At 34.3% G+C, this 18,574-nt stretch overlaps 1 protein-coding gene across 4 annotated transcripts in view; it reads left to right on the top strand.

The window, feature by feature from the left end:
- The window catches only part of LOC111058659 (geranylgeranyl transferase type-1 subunit beta), a 118,391-nt gene that overhangs the window by 85,434 nt on the left and 14,383 nt on the right, over positions 1-18,574 (top strand). For 2 of the 4 annotated variants that reach the window (XM_039435602.1, XM_039435601.1), the window contains exons 3-5: positions 5,199-5,397; positions 9,759-9,891; positions 17,850-17,969. In XM_039435602.1, coding sequence (XP_039291536.1) covers positions 5,199-5,397; positions 9,759-9,891; positions 17,850-17,969 — 452 coding nt within the window. Of the gene's footprint in view, positions 1-5,198; positions 5,398-9,758; positions 9,892-17,849; positions 17,991-18,574 lie in introns of all 4 variants that reach the window. The other 2 variants (XM_039435600.1, XM_039435599.1) reach the window with 1 other exon arrangement.

Below are 18,574 nucleotides of genomic sequence, written 5' to 3'. Positions count from 1 at the left end.
CCAGGAACACTGCTGCACATTTTTTGTTATTTTCTAGCTTATCTGTGACAAAATTTGACAATTTTAATACCGCATCTTCTGTACTCCTCCCCTCACGAAAACCAATTGATTCCTAGATAGTAAGTTGTTTTTTTCCATGTAATTCACAAGACGTTTCTTTACCAGTTTTTCCAAAATCTTAGAAATATTGCTTGTAAGTGAAATAGGCCTGTAATTGGTGGCATTTGTTTTGTCGCCTCCTTTATGTAATGGTCTAACACATGTCTCTTTCATAGCTTTTGGAAAAATTCCTTTTGACAGACTTAAATTAAATATGTGAATTAATGGTTTTACAATTACATTTTTTATCGACTTCAATGTTCTATTATTGATTCCATCAAGTCCTGGAGCACTGTCATTTCGCAAACTACTAATAGCTTCAAGAAGCTCATCTTCAGTAACTGGGTGAAAGTAGATGGAGTGTAGAGATCTTGTATTTGAGTTCTTTCATTTGATAACAGGTTTGAATAATTTATGCTGACAGGCTTATCTGAATTAGTGCTATGATGCTGGGCTATCATGCACGTTCTTCTACAAAGTTTAAAAATTCTTAAAGATGAATTATAATTTCAATTATTCAACTAGAAAATATTACAATATGTGAAATTTAATCAGGGTCGTGGTTCAGGCAGATAAGGACAGTTAAATGACCACAAAAACTTACAATTATAATTCAGTACATTTAGGCTATTAGCGCTTTCGACATGGCCAATTTATTTAGCGAAGTAAAATTGAATAATTTCTGTACTCTTTTGAAGCGAAGGGTGGGGCCCCATAAAATAAAAGGGAACTTACATGATCCTTCTTGGCGTAGTAGTTCTTTAAATTAATTTAGACTCGATGGCTCATCCAAACTTTGGTCTTTGGGTTTTTAGAAATTAATTATTTCCTTCACCAATCAAAAAATGAATAATAAAATTCAGATTTATGGAAGCAATCAATTGAGAGAATAATTACAAATATAACAAATAATATTGCCTCAGGTATAGGCTAACAATTAAAATAAATTCAACAAATAAGAATCTCACTAGAAAATGGTAACTTTTTAGAACAAGGTCTTTACGGTGAAGGCATTAAAAGGAAAGTAAGTATCTCTCTTCTCAAAACTTTTGGCTGAGCAGTTCCGTCTTACTTAATTTGCATAGAAATTTTGCTATTGGTGGAACTAGTAGGCCTATCACGTGTACATCACGTCAGAGATGAGTAAGAGAATAGTTCTTGCTTTTACAATAAATCAACTTAAATTATCTGTCTTATTAGTAGATAAATTTTCTTCATATTTCTTCTTACTCAACATGCAATGTGTTACTGCATATATATGATAAGGCTTTTTCTAGTCGCTGATAACAAAAATAGAATATCATGTTGAATATCACCCTTTTTTGGTGTCATCTTTCTGTACAGAGATATTCACATCAGTCCATGTGGTTGATTCCATAATAATTATTATATAATATTTATAATTCATACAAGAGATTCTTATTACAATAATAAATAGCAAAAAATGCATATTACAACTCTTATCAGTGATAATGCTTGTACCATGATCATGCTCACTTTTATAATATTTAACATGTTGTACATTTCCATTAATAAATTATTTTAACAATAATAAATATATTTTTATTTTGAAACTCTTATCCTTATTACAATAATTATTGGTTTTTAGAAGTAATTATATCATCGTTTTGAAACGTAAGTTCAGTAGCACAAATAATTAATTTCGACTAATTTCTTGACTGCATTCAAAAGAGCTGTTCACTAACATGAACAAAGTTGTAAACTCTAAATTTGATGGTTGACTATAAACAATTTACAAATTATTTCCAATAAATTATAATTTTCAATGAATAATTCATCCAAAATATGCCATATAGAACGGTGCTCTTATCTCAGTCTCAGCTGTTGATAAGTATAATCTTTATTGCTATCAGGTAACAGTACATTTGGTACTCTTCCTAGCCTTTGACAATAATATCTTTTATTTCTTCGATTTATTTTATTTCATGGTCTCAATAATTTTAAGATGTCACAACACGTAAAATCTGTCTCATTGTAGCCCTAACCAAAGTGTCCTATTGTGGCCCATTGTGAATGTCTACATTGAATCGTCTCTGAAACCAGTTTGGAGCCTAAAAAATCTTGTACAAATATATAAAATGTCACATATGAAACAGGGTTTCATATCTTAGTACCAAAAATATAGAGACACCATCTTATCTGAGTAGTAGCTCTCAATTAGAACAAGTGTTATAACAACTTTTGCTCTTCAAAAACAGATGAAGTACACAGAAACCAGTAGAGCGATAGCAGCCATTTTCGAAGTAAATCTATGGATGAATATGCTATCCCCAACAGAGTCCAGCACCTGTCGAACAGCTCTATGATTAAATATCTCTAATGTCTCACAGTGGCCCATGTCTCATTGTGGCCCACCTACCCTAATATTATTTTCCTTTGTCACTTTCCTTGCCCTATTACCATAGGTACCTAAGGGAAGTATTGCTCTTCGAAAATAATGAAGTTAACCCAATTTCTAAATTTCTATACGTTTCAAGGTCCCCTGAGTCCAAAAAAGTGGTTTTTGGGTATTGGTCTGTATGTGTGTGTGTGTGTGTGTGTGTGTGTGTGTGTGTGTTGTGTGTGTGTGTGTGTGTGTGTGGTGTGTGTGTGGTGTGTGTGTGTGTGTGTGTGTGTGTGTGTGTGTGTGTGTGTGTGTGTGTGTGTGTGTGTGTATGAGTGTATGTGCGTCTGTGTACACGATATCTCATCTCCCAATTAACGGAATCACTTGAAATTAGGAACTTCAGGTCCTTCCCCTATAAGGATCCGACACAAACAATTTCAATCGAATGCAATTCAAGATGTAAAATAGCGAAATTGTCAAAAACAGGGGTTTTCGCGATTCTCTCAAAAACGGCTCCAACGATTTTGATCAAATTTATACCTAAAATAGTCATTGATTAGCTCTATCAACTGCAACAAGTCCCATATCTGTAAAAATTCCAGGAGTTCCGCCCCATCTATGCTAAGATTGATTCTAGATTCCCAATTATCAGGCTTCAGATACAATTTAAACAAAAAAAATTCAAGTGGAAAAGATTGAGTATAAAAATCTCTACAATTGATGGTTAGTAACACTTTCACCTAAAATTGAAAATAAGCTCGAAATTCGAGAAAATGTGATTATTCAATTGTAAACTGTTGGCAACTGTTGATTCTATTAAATCATTCACTATGAAGAGATAGCAGACCTCGTGTGTCATTATTATCCTGTCACCAGCGTTATTATCCTGTCACCAGCTGGCTCAGATCTTTGAATAGTAGACTTGAGATGCGCGTGACACTAGAGTCAGGTGATCAATTTTCATAACGGCAAGAAGAGTTGTTTGTGTGCACCACACCAGATTTTGTAAATTATTGTGAAATTCGATGATTTTTCAAACAGCTGTTTACGGAAGAAATATCTCGACTTTATGTTTTTGAATAAACTGCTCTACCTACCTACCTCATGCACGAGAAGAAGGTTACAAAGTCCATTTCTCAAGGATGGGGTGGACCCCCTGTTAATTTCCCAGGAAGGAGACTCATGCCAGTTGATAGAGCTGATAAATAACTATACAGGGTATGAATTTGAGAAAAATCGGTCAAGACATTTTCGAGAAAATCGTTATAGAAATCAATAAAATTCATTTTTCTTAAGAATATTACGGAGCTCCTGCAATTTGCCCAGAAATGAGACTCATGTCAGTTGATAGGGCTTATAAATAGCTATCCAGGGTATAAATTTGAAGAAAATCGTTAGAGCCGTTTTCGAGAAAACCGTGGAAAACATGGTTATTTAGTAATTATCCGCCATTTTTTCCGTCATCTTGAATTGAATTTTATTGGAATTCTTATTGTCGGATCCTCATGGTATAAGGACCCTAAGTTTAAAATTTCAAGTCAATCGTTTAATTAGGAATGGAGTTATCGTGATCACAGACATACACACACACACACGCACACACACATGCAGACCCAAAGTAAGTAGACAGCACCAACGTTGACACAAACCAACACCCAAAAATCATGTTTTTGGACTCAGGGTACCTTGAAACGTATAGAAAACTTGAAACTTGAAGGTAGTATCCTACCTTAATTTTTTTGGAAAGCAATACTTCCCTTACGTATAGTAATAGGACAAGGAAAGTAACAAGACCATGAAATAGAATTCGCATAAATTACAGGGGGTTACTTAGTTCTGCCCTAGTCTCACTCACATTTTTCATTTTTGACATGCTATTCTTTGAATGAACAATTAGAGATTATATTATAGTAAAAAATATTGTATCATTTATATAATTTATTATTTATTATTGTAATGGATATTGTACACTTTTTGTGTAGTTGAGATGTTGATATTGTGGTAATTATTCATATTGAATGAGAAATACTGAGAAATTGTGAAAAAACCACTGATTTATTGATAATTAGAAAGACCGGTTTCGGTTATTACACCATTGTCAATCTCTGATAAACTAAAACTAAATACAAGAGCAGCAGAATTTATACTAGTAGGCGAGTACTGCTATTGGTCAAGGGCATGAACGCCTGCCATTGGCCCAGCTAGACAGTCTCCTCCCACTCAACGGTGTGACAAAATGGCAGCTTAAGCAACAGAATCGCCATGATAACAAAATTTACTTTCAGTACAAAATAAGAACCAAGAAAACAAGTGTGAAAGATAATAAAACAAATATGTAAATGGAAAAACTATTGACTAATGCATACTATTGTATGCTTACAATTTTATGATAAAACTAAATTCGTAGTGTTGTATTGGTTGAAATGAATCTGGTCATTCAAACTATACTGGGAATTTTCCTTAATTACTCTTGTTATTTCTAAAGCCTCTAGAATATTCAAAGATCTGCCTTTGTTATTAACATGCAGAAACTCAACATTCTCCTTAACTGTGAACTCGTGATTATTTGTTATCGAGTTCAATTTCTCAGTTGTCAAGACAATTTCTCAGTCTTTTTCATTCGATATTGTACACTGTATCAATGTTGATATGTTTGTGACATTATGACGAAGCCTATTGCAATTTGATTGTTTAATGGCAAATGAAGTATTCTCATTCTAAACAAGTGTTGACTTGTGTTTTGTTGTTGCAGACTCGGGGGATTGCAGCTGTTGTGGTTTCCAGGGAAGCTCGACGCTGATAGCACGTGGCCTCAACTACCAGGCATGTGGGCACCTGGCCATGACCTACACCGCTCTCGCTTGCCTCATAATCCTGGGAGACGACCTTAGTCGCGTCGACAAAACAGCTGTACTGGCCGGTGTCAGGGCACTGCAGCAGCAAGATGGCAGGTCACAGTTGAAATAGTTCATTTCACACCTAGGGAGAAAAATGTTTGTTTACAGCAGTTTTAAAGTTTGACGAGCATATTAAGAACTTGAAGCGGTCAAGGGCCAGCGAATAGTATATTTCGCACCTAGGACCGAAAATGAGCCTTCTCCGGCTCGAAATCGGTTTTCAAGTCAAAGGACTAGAAAAGATTGAGAGCCGGAAACACATTTTTGCCCTTGGTGCGAACGCTATTTTTTGCCACAAAAAATAAAACAATGTACCTATATATTATATATATGAGAATAATTGTTTATTATGCACTTCCGGAAGCAAAACTGGAAGGTCATAGCTCTAGCAAATCTGAGGTAATCTGAATGTCAGGGAATAGTTATTTGTATATCTAGAGTGAAAACTGAAAAGTACTGTTTTTTCCAACGTTAGTAGACAGAAAGTTGATCACTCACAGGTGAAAGATTCGAAGTGGTGGGGGAAACGCCAGCGTGACGTCACGTGTAGTAAAAAAGTGATAGAGTAACCACACTGAGCATACAGTTTATTCACAGTATCTTCAAATACATCGTCGTTAAATCCCCTCAAGATTGACCTAGAACTTAAAAATTCTCATACTTATAGCGATTGAATCACTGATTCTAATGATGTTGTTAAATACTTCAAGTTCATTCAACTTGTATGATAAAATTAAGTTGAAAGTTTTTCAAGAATCTAAAAATGTGACACGAAAAAGTTAATAAGCTGGAAAAGCGTTAGTAGACAACGTTATACTATTATAATTTCAGATTAACCCATAAAAAATCTTGATAAACCAATGCATCGCAATAATCCGATAAACCGATCCAATAAATCCGAAGAATTTCATTCATATAAATGCACTGAACATATGCTGGTATCGATCACATGTTCTACGAGAATCAAAATATCTCATCCCCGAAATTCACAAGCTGATGTATAGCCAAACTACAAAATATAAACACGACCTAGAAGTTGAAGAAACCTTAAGGATTTGAAAGGGAAGGTTAGGAGGTGGGGTTTTTGCTTTTATTATGGCAAAATACTTGTATTATTCAAATGTTTTGATAATTATTGTAAAGCAGAAACAGAAATCTTGCATGTCAGAAAACGTTTGTGTTATATAATTGACTATACGTCACCGTATGATTCTCAAGAATGCGATATTCTGCCTACTCTGTACTACAGCCTACGTCACGACTGCAGTTCCCCCACTCCAATTGCATTTCAACTAAAATACTATAGATGAGTGACCAACCTTCTGTCTACTAACTTTGTGTTTTTTCTCCCTGAGGGAAAAGTTTGAAGCCGAGGGCAACAATTTTTCTGATGGAGAAAAAACATTTTTCACTTGCGATGTACACAACATTTTTTCTCCACCTACATTTTTATAAAAACTGCAAATAAAATAATTTTTAAAAACTTACGTGACCAGTAAAATGTGTTAAAACTTGAAAATTAAACAGCTGTCTTGTAATCACACAGTTCACCGCCGACAGCGCTATCTGTTATCTGTCTGCAAAAGTTGTAACAACAATGGCCGCCGACTCGACTACAACACTATGATGAAGTTCCCGTTTCAAATTTGATTAGTTAATGAGGAATACTCGTTGGTTGGTATTTTGAATACCATGGAATATAAAAAAAAATATTTATACATTTGTGTGTGTGTGTGTGTGTGTCTGTCTGTGTCTGTGTACTCGATATCTGATCTCCCAATTAACGGAATGACTTGAAATTTGGAACTTAAGGTCCTTACAATATAATGATCCGACACAATTTCAATCAAATGCAATTCAAGATGGCGACTAGAATGACAAAAATGTTGTCAAAAACTGAACATACCTACCAAATTTGAACGTTTTTGGTCCGGTAGATTTTTAGTTCTGCGAGTGAGTGAGTGAGTCAGTCAGTCAGTCAATGAGTGAGTGCCATTTCGCTTTTATATATATATATAGAAAAAAAACCTTCTTCATACTAGAGTAAAAAACAGACTATAGAATTATTCATCATAAATCAGCTGACAAGTGATTACACAGATGTGTGGAGAAGCCAGTCTATTGCTGTATTTCCATAAGGTCTATAGTTTTAATCAGGTACTTGTGGATGAGAATACTGCGTGAAGTCTACTGCTCACAGAACTACTAGTTTAATTGCAAACTGTTGATTCTATTAGATCATTCACTATGAAGAGATAGCAGACCTCGTGTGTCTTCAGCGTTATTGTCCTGTCACCAGCTGGCTTTGATCTTTGAATAGTAGACTTGAGATGCGCGTGTACACTAGCGTCAGGTGATCAATTTTCATAACGGCAAGGAAAGTTGTGTGAGTGCTCTACACCAGATTTTTAAAATAGAGAAGATGCTTCCCATGTTATATAAATGGAGTTACTTTTACGCTCTAGGGAGTTTTTCTGTTTTTTCCTACCGAGAGCGGAAAAGTGACACTTTAGTATTATGTTTCAGAGAGTAAAGTAAGCTTTTTAGACAGTAGGTAGAGGAAAAGTATTTTTATCTTTATTAATTTTCTGTGGATACAATTACAAATCATATAAATATGATCGGGAAAGAACAACAGGCATGTTCCAAAACTATTATGTTCCCAAATTTTGATAATGAATAACATGTCCGAAAAAATAGGTTGTTTTTAGAATTTTTAAGTAGTTCCACAATCATCCACCAGGTTTAGTGGTAAACACAGTACTTAGACTGGTACAACAGTACTCCTTGTTTCTTAAAGGTTAGAAGTTCTATCCTACTCTGAATATTGAATTTGAATAGTTTATAGTATATATATTATTATTATTAAAATATTTTATTTCATTCATCCGAATAAAATGATAGTAGGTATCTTATTGCAGAATACTTTATTCAATTCTAGAAGCATAAACTGATCCCGTTTCATAAACTGATCCCGTTTCATAAACTATTTGCAAAAACGTTCAGCACCAAGGAAATTGACCAAGTAGTTCCAAAATTATCCACCGGGTTTAGTGTGGGCCTTCACGGCGGCGGCAGTGAGGCACTGAACTAGCTGATGAGCTGGATTTGGTTTTGTAGCTTTGGGTATCAGCTTAATAACTTTGAGGGCCGGTTTCCGAGCTCGGGACTTAGCTAAGTTCTAGACTTTAAGCGGCTTTAAACTCTGGAGTCAGGAAATTGGCTTTCCGAGTCAGAGCTTTAACGTAGTCGAGGACTCAAATAGACCCTGGAGTTTAGAGATCACGTTAGACCCTGAAGCTCATAATTTCGCTTTCTGAGTGAAGGGCTCATAAGTCCAGAACTTGAATTAGATTCTCGTCTCTTTCCGAGTCAAGGATTGATCAAAAATCGTCAAGTCTAGAACTTAGAACAGCGTGATTTTAAACCCTCGACTGGAGTAAGGTTTAAATTGAAGTTCTAGACTTAACCGAGCAAACATAATTCAGTTATTGTTTTGGAGTAGATGAATAGCCAAATAAATGTCATGGAATACCTCAATTATTTGAATTAGTCTATCTAAATTCATAGTTTATAGTTTGCAAGTTTATTTTGAAATAAAGTTCTTCATAATACTAAGCGTAAAAAATATTTTATTTTATTTATCTATTTATTCATAATTTCTACAAAGTAGCACTGATTGGGAGAGAAAAACTAAGGATATTCCTTGTACTATTTCTCTCCCAAATTTAGATAACATTTTAGAAGTCCGAAATAGGGTTATGACTACGACTTCAACCTCATTCTACGACTGTGAAATGACCTAAAAATGTTCAAGAAAAATAATACAAGGATCGCCTAGGAATTTTATCTCCCAATGTGTATATTATTAATCAATGCCATATAAAACATATTATTAGTAATAATATAGCAATAATAAATTATTATTCCAGTTTTTTTCAAAACAAATGCGTTTTCAAACTCAATAGGTAGCATAATACAATTTTTATTCCAAAATCAATGATGAAATAATAGCATAACGTAAATTTTTTTTTCATGTTTCTTGTTAGGTTTTGCTTTGAATTTATAGGCCTACACCATACAAAGAAATCGAAACGTATTTTCACAAAATAATTGTTACAAAATAGTTTGGAGAGCATTTGAATTATCCCGCTGCAATCAGCTGTTTTGCTATAGGCCTTAGGCCAACAATACAACAGCAAAATATTGAAAATTTCCCTCATGTTTACTGCGTTAAAGTCCTGGACTTGAATAAGTCGAGAACTCTATAGACCCCGGAGTTTAGAACATAAACCCGTGACTCAGAAAGTTGATTCAGACCCGAGAGCTTATTTCAGTCGTGGACTCTGTAAGTGCAGAACTTATAGATCTCGAGCTCGGAGACCGGGCCTTAGTGTTTTTGTGTTGTGTTACAGTTTTCGATCGACGATGGCAGGAAGTGAGAATGACATGAGGTTCGTTTACTGCGCGTCGTGCATCTGTTACATGCTCAAAGACTGGTCGGGAATGGATGTGGAGAGAACAGTAGACTACATTGTTCAAAGTTTGGTCAGTATTCAATCACAATCGTGTATTGTGATTTTCTCAGTTCTTCATAGTGTAAGATTTATAGATCCGGTTTCCGAGCTCGCAATCTAGCCAAGTCCTAGACTTTAAACAGCTGGAGTCAGAAAATCGGCTCTCTGAGCAGTCCACGTTTAAATTCAATTTCGAAAAACTAGAAAATTGAACACAAAAGAGAAAATAGTGTAAAGTTTCAGCTTTTTCTTTTAATCATTTAGGAATGTTTCATTTCATCAAGGAAAAACGTTACTAATAATTATTATAGAAATGGGAAAATAACGATTATAATACAAACTGCGACTACGCTCAGTTTCGGAAAGCCGATTTTCTGACTCCAGCTGTTTAAAGTCTAGAACTTAGCTGAATTCCGAGCTCGGATAGTGGAATAACAATCAATGGTTATTTCCTGAAACTAGAGTCAATGACAAACAACATAGATAAAATCGTTTCTTGATAAGACGATCTTTCAAGATGACCTTGATCACCTTGGTTACATTAATCTGTGATCCTATACGGGGAAGCATGAAAATAATGTTGATTTTGCAGTCATAACAAAACTATAGTGAGGTCCACGCTATAATGGCAGAGTTTGATTACTATTCACAGAATCACTGGTAATACCGGGGCACCGAGCTTCGCTCGTTATTTATTTATAAACTATTGATGAACAGAACACAATTCTTTAAAATGATCGGGGAAGGACTAACAGGCACAGCTCAAAACTGTTTCTTCCCCGAATTTTCATTTATACACTATGAATAGTCCAGAAATTAGGTTATGTTCCATACACTTGAATTCTGGTTCAATTTTCAGTCCAAACATTTAAAAACAAAAAAATTCTAATTTAAATTGTTTACAAACCAAATCGAACAACAAAATAACACTCACTAATCACTTAAAATTGTCAAATAATGATTAACTTTGAAAATTATGATATACTCTAGTTTAGAATGATTATCATGTCATGTCAACAAATCAGATTACTTTCATCAAGTCGATTAAAATTTCTAGATAATATTTCTCGCTGATTGATTACACAGCTGGAAATAATTCTGTTTCTCTCCCACACACTCATCTTCTTTTTCAACAGACGACGAAATTATCATCTGTTTTTCCAAGGATGAATAATTGTTAACATTTTCATGTCCTTCAGCAAGTTTTCCCAGGGATGAGACCTAGTGCAATCTTTTATATCATAAACTTACTATGTTCCAAATTTCGTGAAAATCGTTAAAGCCGTTTTCGAGATCCGTTGGACATAAATAACCAGATATAAATAAATATAAATCTATACTTCTAAAATTCTTATCTCACTAATCACGATTTCTGGAAAACTACTGGATGGATTGCAACAAAACTTGGAATATAGCGTCCTAGGTGCTCACTAAGAAATCTTTTGGCGATATTTCAACTCTAAGGGTGGTTTTTAAGGGTGTAAAGTTCGTCTTCTAGCATGTTTATTTTTCTTCTCCCAATCTCTTAATTATAATATTGAAATGTCCATATCATAATATGTTACTATAGAACTATATTCTAGAGAGAGTACCTCTTCAAAATAGTTGTTAACTGGCAACTAAATTAATAATTTTGTCAATTTGGCATTAAGATGAGATGACTTAATTAGGTTGGCACCAAGTTGAAGAATTAATTAAAATGCATTTATCGAGAACAAATTGATTGGGCACTGCTGCTTCAATCGGAGCTATACCTTGGAGTATAGATAATTTTTATTTTTCATAAAACAAACTTTTATGACTGGAGTTGCTTCAATCAATTCATCCTATTCTATCAAGACTAATTTTGTTTGTATACCCGACATCGCGAAAACTGCTCAAACAATTTCGATGAAATTTTAATAATTCAGTATGATATATGGAGGGTATTTTTAAAACTTCAGAAGTGTCCGTTGTGGAATCTATTTGCAAATAATGAGGAAATTCGGCCAAAATTTAACTTGGGCGAAAGAAAGGTTATTTATTAGAACGGCCAAATAGCTGTTGTTGCTTTTCCTAATATAAAAATATCTTCCATAGAAGTAAGGCGCTTTTCCCATGAATCAATTATTCCCAAACATTGATTGTTTGTTCTAAACATACTAGTAGCTCTGTGAACAGTAGACCTCACGCAGTATTCTCATCCACAAGTATCTGATTGAAACTATAGACCTTATGGAAATCACAATGGACCCTATGGACCTAATTACTTGTCAGCTGATTTATGATGAATAATTCTATAGTCTGATTTTTACTTTAATATTGGCGTATGAAGGAGGCTCCTTTTTCCTTTAATATTATCCTTGAAATGCAAAATTTCCAAAAACCTTGTATATACGCCGACGCGCATTTAAAAAAGGAACATACCTGTCAAATTTCATGAAAATCTATGACCGCGTTTCATATAAACATATAAACATTCAAACAAGAGAAATGCCAAACCGTCGACTTGAATCTTAGACCTCACTTCGCTCGGTCAATTAGAGAATATGCATAACAGTTCGTTGACTGTCAGTATTCCTCATTAATAGCATCAATGCTCCCCATTCAAACAATGCTGACACATTGATGTGAATCTTACTATAATTTGGTTACTTCAGATCAGATGAAGATAATAATGTTGATGATCGCTACTGTTTCAATTTCAATCATGTTTAACATTTTTTATTTTGATGCCAGCTGTTATTATTATGTGAAATAAGCTCTCATTGAATGAAATCATAATCATTGAAGTCAATTATTATACTAAGAATTTCTGTTTGAATATGTGTGTTTGTGGATATGTATGTATGTCGGATGGATCTCGAAAACGGCTCTAACGATTTTTATTAAATCAGTGGGTTTGCGACAAAAAGCATTATTTTGGAACAGGTCTCAACTCTGGGAAAATTCGCTGAAGTTCCTTGAGAGAGGATTATTGGTCCCTCAAGAGTGGCAGCTGATCAGGAAAAAGTTTCCATAGTCTGTTGAAAACGTGAGAGCAAATGAAAAAGATTACAATAGCTGTAGTTGAGTCAACAAATTTGGCGACCTTAATCATTTAAAACATTGCAGTATTCATGGAACATCTGAAAGAATATATTCAGAAAGTGGCCGGATAATAGCAAGAGAAATCTAAAATCGATCTCTCCAAACATATGGTAGTTGAATGTAATGTCTATTGTGAGGTGATAGAAATGCGACTAATTTCTTCAGCTTCTGTTGTATTGGTTCCTTTGTTGCTCTGTTTGTACGCAGCCATGGTCTTGAGAGAGCCAGTTGCACTGTCTGTTAATTGAACAAGAAAAGTAAAGTAATTCATTATCCGGACTAAATACCACGAGAACCAATGAGAGAAGCCTTCTATTAAAAAAAAACCCTGCTTAGACTAATTCTCATGAAATTCAATCCTGATTGAAATCGAACAGGCTTTTGTGCTACTGGGCCTGATATTTTCATGTCTCAATATCAGCTAAAAACTAAATTGAAAAAAACATAATATTCCATCAGCTGCTCCTATTTCCTTTCATGATGTCATTACATGACGCAAGACCAACCTATTGACATTGATAGATCACAAGTAAATACTAAAGCTGTTAATCCTATTATATTAGAAGAAACAGTTTTGGGCCGTGCCTGTTAGTCCTTCCCCAATCATTTTAAATAATTGTGTTTTTTTATCAATAAATAAACAGCAAGCGAAGCTCGGTGCCCCGATATTTCAGATAGATATTAAATTGAGTCATATGTTAGTTTACATCCAAATTTTCATCCCTAAGCTTTTGGTTTCAAGCTAAGATCAAAGAAAGAAATCATATAATGGTAGTGAATAATCAAAGTGATTGAATAAACTCTATTCAGATTTATGAAAATTCACATTAAAATAATCCCACTTTAATATGTTTTATGATAGTAAAGTTTAGGACATGAGGAATCAGCCACAATAAAATGTTATACTAACTATTATGAATTGACTCTTTTGTATGAATGGACTTCCATGAAAGAAAGAATCAGTGGATTGGCTGCTTTTACACTTTTGAATAAGTGAAACGAAAATTAAGCGACAGGCTATGCCAAAAATTTCAGAATAAGCAAGAGATCCATGAATTCCAGAGTCATAAAATTCCGAAACAACTTAATTTGAAATTTAATCTTCAATTCATCAAGCAAAAACAAAAATAACATGATCACTCCTAATTTGATAACTGCCAACGGGAAATATTAATTGCCAATTAATAAAGTCGAGGTCGACTCTGCCCCGCCCAATATTCTACAAAATTCTCTGCAATTGGACTACTATTCTACAGAGCAGTTCCAACACATCAATTAATTATTCAAATGATTTGACTCAATAATTTCCATGCAAAGTTGTGGCTTAATCTCAAAAACGATTATAACAACTTTTGTAGAATTTAGATTATAAATGTTTCAGAAAAATAATCTTATCTTTTTATCTTTAAGCACGGGTGCCTCGCTAGTAACCAAATATAAAAATATAACCAGATATACAGAAATTGCTCGCTTAATATAATAGGATATGAATAAACAATCTATGTTTTTTATTCTAGGAGAGCGGTTCAGCTTATACAATCGAGTAGATTTTGTTATTCCAACGAAGGGTGCCTAGCCCAACTGATTGAATTCGAGCTGACACTACAACTATATTGTAATGGAAAGAATGTAGTATAATAATTATCTGTCATAGAAAGTAACTAAGGACTTCTCTGGAAGACTCAAGTATAGAAATTATTTAAATATCCGATTTGTATACTGTATTTATTAATTTATTGAAAAAGTTTTCAGGAGCTTCAAGGTATTATTGACCTACCGTAGTGAGGTCTATGTTTCAACTCGATTTGCTTTTGCCTGTCTGTATGTAACGCGATTGATAACGCGTTGATAGAATTTGATGAGATTTGGCAGGAATATTCCTTTTTCAATGCGTGTCGATGTATACAAAAGGTTTTTTTGTAATTTTGCATTTTAAGGATAATATGAAAGGAAAAGGAATTCCTCTATACTCTGATATCACTATATATGTATCATTGACCGAGCGAAGTGAGGTCTAAGATTCAAGTCGACGGTTTGGCATTTCTCTTAATGTTTATATGTTTTTATGTTGCGCATTTACGGCGAAACGCGGTAATAGATTTTCATGAAATTTGACAGGTATGTTCCTTTTTTAATTGCGCGTCGACGTATATACAAGGTTTTTAGAAATTTTGCATTTCAAGGATAATATAAAAGGAAAAAGGAGCCTCCTTCATACGTCAATATTAGAGTAAAAATCTGGTGTGGCGCACTCACACAACTTTCCTTGCCTTTATAAAAATTCATCACATGAGGCTAGTGTTCACGGGCATCTCATGTTTACTTATAAACAAATATCTGAGCCAGCTGGTGACAGGACAATAACGCTGGAGACATACGAGGTCTGCTATCTCTTCATAGTGAATCAACAGTTGCCAACAATTTTCAAATTAATAATCACATTTTCTCGAATTTCGTGCTTATTTTCAATTTTAGGTGAAAATGCTACTGGACATTAATTGTAGAGATTTCCATGCTCAATCTTTCCCACTCGAATTTTTTTGTTTAAATTGTGTCTGAAGACTCTGAAGCCTAATAATTGGGAATCTAAAATCAAACTTTGCAAAGATGTGGCGGAGCTCCTGAAATGTTTACAGATATGGGACTTGTGGCAGTTGATAGAGCTTATCAATGACTATTTTAGGTATAAATTTAATCGAAATCGTTGGAGCCGTTTTTGAGCGAATCGCGAAAAACCCTGTTTTTGACAACATTTTCGCCATTGTAGCCGCCATCTTGAATTGCATTTGATTGAAATTGTTCACACATACACACACACACACACACACACATACACACCAATACCCAAAAACCACTTTTTTGGACTCAGGGGACCTTGAAATGTATAGAAATTCAGTAATTGGGGTACCTTAATTTTTTTCGGAAAGCAATACTTTCCTTACCTATGGTAATAAGGCAAGGAAAGTAAAAATCAGACTATAGAATTATTCATCATAAATCAGCTGACAATTGATCACACAGATGTATGGAGAAGCCAGTCTATTGCTGTATTTCCATAAGGTCTATAGTTTCAATCCAAAGACTTTAAAGAGATATAGACCCACAATGCCTATGCCTTTCCAATGATAGCTCTTACTTGAAATTGAAGGCCGCCATTGGGGTATTTTAGCACGAGATATTATATCTATATATTTGTAATATTATATATTACAAAGGCATTGGTATGTGATAATCTTTATAGGTTGCCCCCTCAATGGCCGATTTCAATTCCAAGTACGACACTAGCGCTGCATGTGAGTCTATGCATCTTTAAGGTATTTGTTTCAATCAGGTACTTGTGGATGAGAATACTGCGTGAGGTCTACTGTTCACAGAACTACTAGTAATATAGTGATATCGGAGTATAGAGGAAATTCATTTTCCTTTCATTATCATCCTAAATGCAAAATTTTAAAACCTGTTTATACATCGACGCGAAGTTAAAAAAGGAATATTCCTGCCAAATCTCATAGAATACAGTCAAAAAAAAAACGTAATCAAAACAAAGACCTCACTGCGTTCGGCCAATAACTGATTGAAAATGCGTAGCGACAAGTGTGATTCAATATTTCAAGTGACAGTATTTCTTTGAAATAATCTCAACGCATTCCATTGAACCAATGCTGATATTATGCGAATTTTACTATAGCAAGAACTTCTGTCATTGGTTGGTAAATGCCATTAAAAATGGCTTGCATGTTGTGTCGTTGCATTCAGTGGTACACTTTTGCTATTTGAACGGCCGTTTAAAATCATTGTGTGTGCTTCATGCCTGAGCAGAAATTTCGCCATTTAATGAGCTGAAGCTCTCCAAAAATTATCTATATAATAAGAGAGAGTAGGGTTTGTTCGCATCAAAACATGTCAACTTGTGGATTGCATACCGGAAAAACGGGAATGATTTAGATCTTAAAATTTTGCACATATAGGCTATTCTAAAAATATCAATCTCGTGCACCTCGAAACACAAATTTCTATCTTCCTTCTAGATTTTTCAGAATTAATGTTCAAATTTCATTCATGGGACATGAAATTTTATACAGCATAGCCTACATTGTTGTAAAATGTGTTTGTTGTTTATAAGGATGTTATAACGTTGTTACAAGACATTTAAATTGGAGTGGAGCCGTGTTGTAATGGATAGAGCACTCGATGTTTCTCGGATCGAATCCTGATCCTTCCAACTTTTTTTTGTTCTAATTTTTCCCCTAGAAACGTATTTTTTTTAAGGAAGCTTTTTCTATACGATTAAACTTGGATTTCATCAAATAATTATTTAATGTAAATGACATGAGTTTCATGCTGTATCATTGGAATTCATATGAAAAACATGAATAGATCACAATAAAATTAGTAATAATTTATCTTATTTAGTTATAATGTACTATCAGACACAAATTCGGAGTGAAACGAATATTGTAGGTATTTTTTTGGAACTGGGGGAACAAAAGGCTGCCTGATTCAAATTGAGGAAGATCTAATTGATACTAAAATTGATGTAGCCTATTGAAGAAAATCAATATGATACTGTGAAGTTTTCAAGTATTATGTCTTCTTCAGTTGTCTTTAATATAATAATGTAATGAATTGGTTATCACATACGGGGTAAGAAATACATGAATGACGCATCATCACGTCTGATTTACTACTGCATTTATCAACTTGAAAATTTGCTTATAGATTCTCAATTCACCTAGGATGGTTATAGGCCTATTTTAGATTCTTCAAGATTTCAGTAGGTCAAGTTTTCAATTAGACCCTTGCGGAGCACGGTTTACCTGCTAGTAATTAATATAATAAGGGTGCTAGGGATGCTTTATAATTAAATATACAAGTAGCTTTATCAATTTAATATTGTGTAAATAAATATTTGATTTGCAGTCGTACGATGGTGGTATTGGCCAAGGACCTCACTCGGAGTCACATGGTGGGAGTATGTTTTGTGCGGTAGCCAGTCTTACACTGATGGGGAGGCTACACACCACATTCAACTCTAAGCAGGTATTCAAGCTCATTTTACTGGTAAGCCCTCCAATTGATTTCTGTATTGAATGAAAAGACTATAGTGAGGTCCACGTTATAATGGCAGTGTCTGATTAGCAATGGTATTACTACCCTTGTCTATCATTCAACAAAGCGGATAGCCCTATCTCTTTCTCGCTTTGCTCTGTTGCCAGATCGTCATTTAACAATGTAGAATTAATAATCAACTAACAAAATATTTCATTTTAATTATGAAAATTCATTATGAAATTATTGAAAAATATAATTTCTGGCTTAAAAAAAATATAATTGATCATTTTAAACGAGAATGAACAGTTGATATTACATCAATAAAACTGTATCAGCTACCGTCTATAGAAGTCATTGACAAGACAGTGGATCGGCAACGTTTTTCTCCTATCTCTCTCTACTGCCATTATAACGTGGACCTCACTTTAGATAAAATCAGTGTGGCTAACTGTCACAATATCATTGTAAAACACTTCATAAATGTCATAGCAAAATGAAAACAATTACTAAAACATGCACTACAGTAGAACCCTGATTAACTGAAATCGGGTTAACCAAAACCCGGGTCAACCTAAACGGTTGGCTCTATGTAT

This window comes from Nilaparvata lugens, chromosome 9 (assembly GCF_014356525.2).
Source record: "Nilaparvata lugens isolate BPH chromosome 9, ASM1435652v1, whole genome shotgun sequence".
In the NCBI taxonomy this organism is placed as follows: domain Eukaryota; kingdom Metazoa; phylum Arthropoda; class Insecta; order Hemiptera; family Delphacidae; genus Nilaparvata; species Nilaparvata lugens.
The sequence above is the reverse complement of the archived record's forward strand: the minus strand, read 5'-3'. Positions and strand labels throughout refer to the sequence as shown.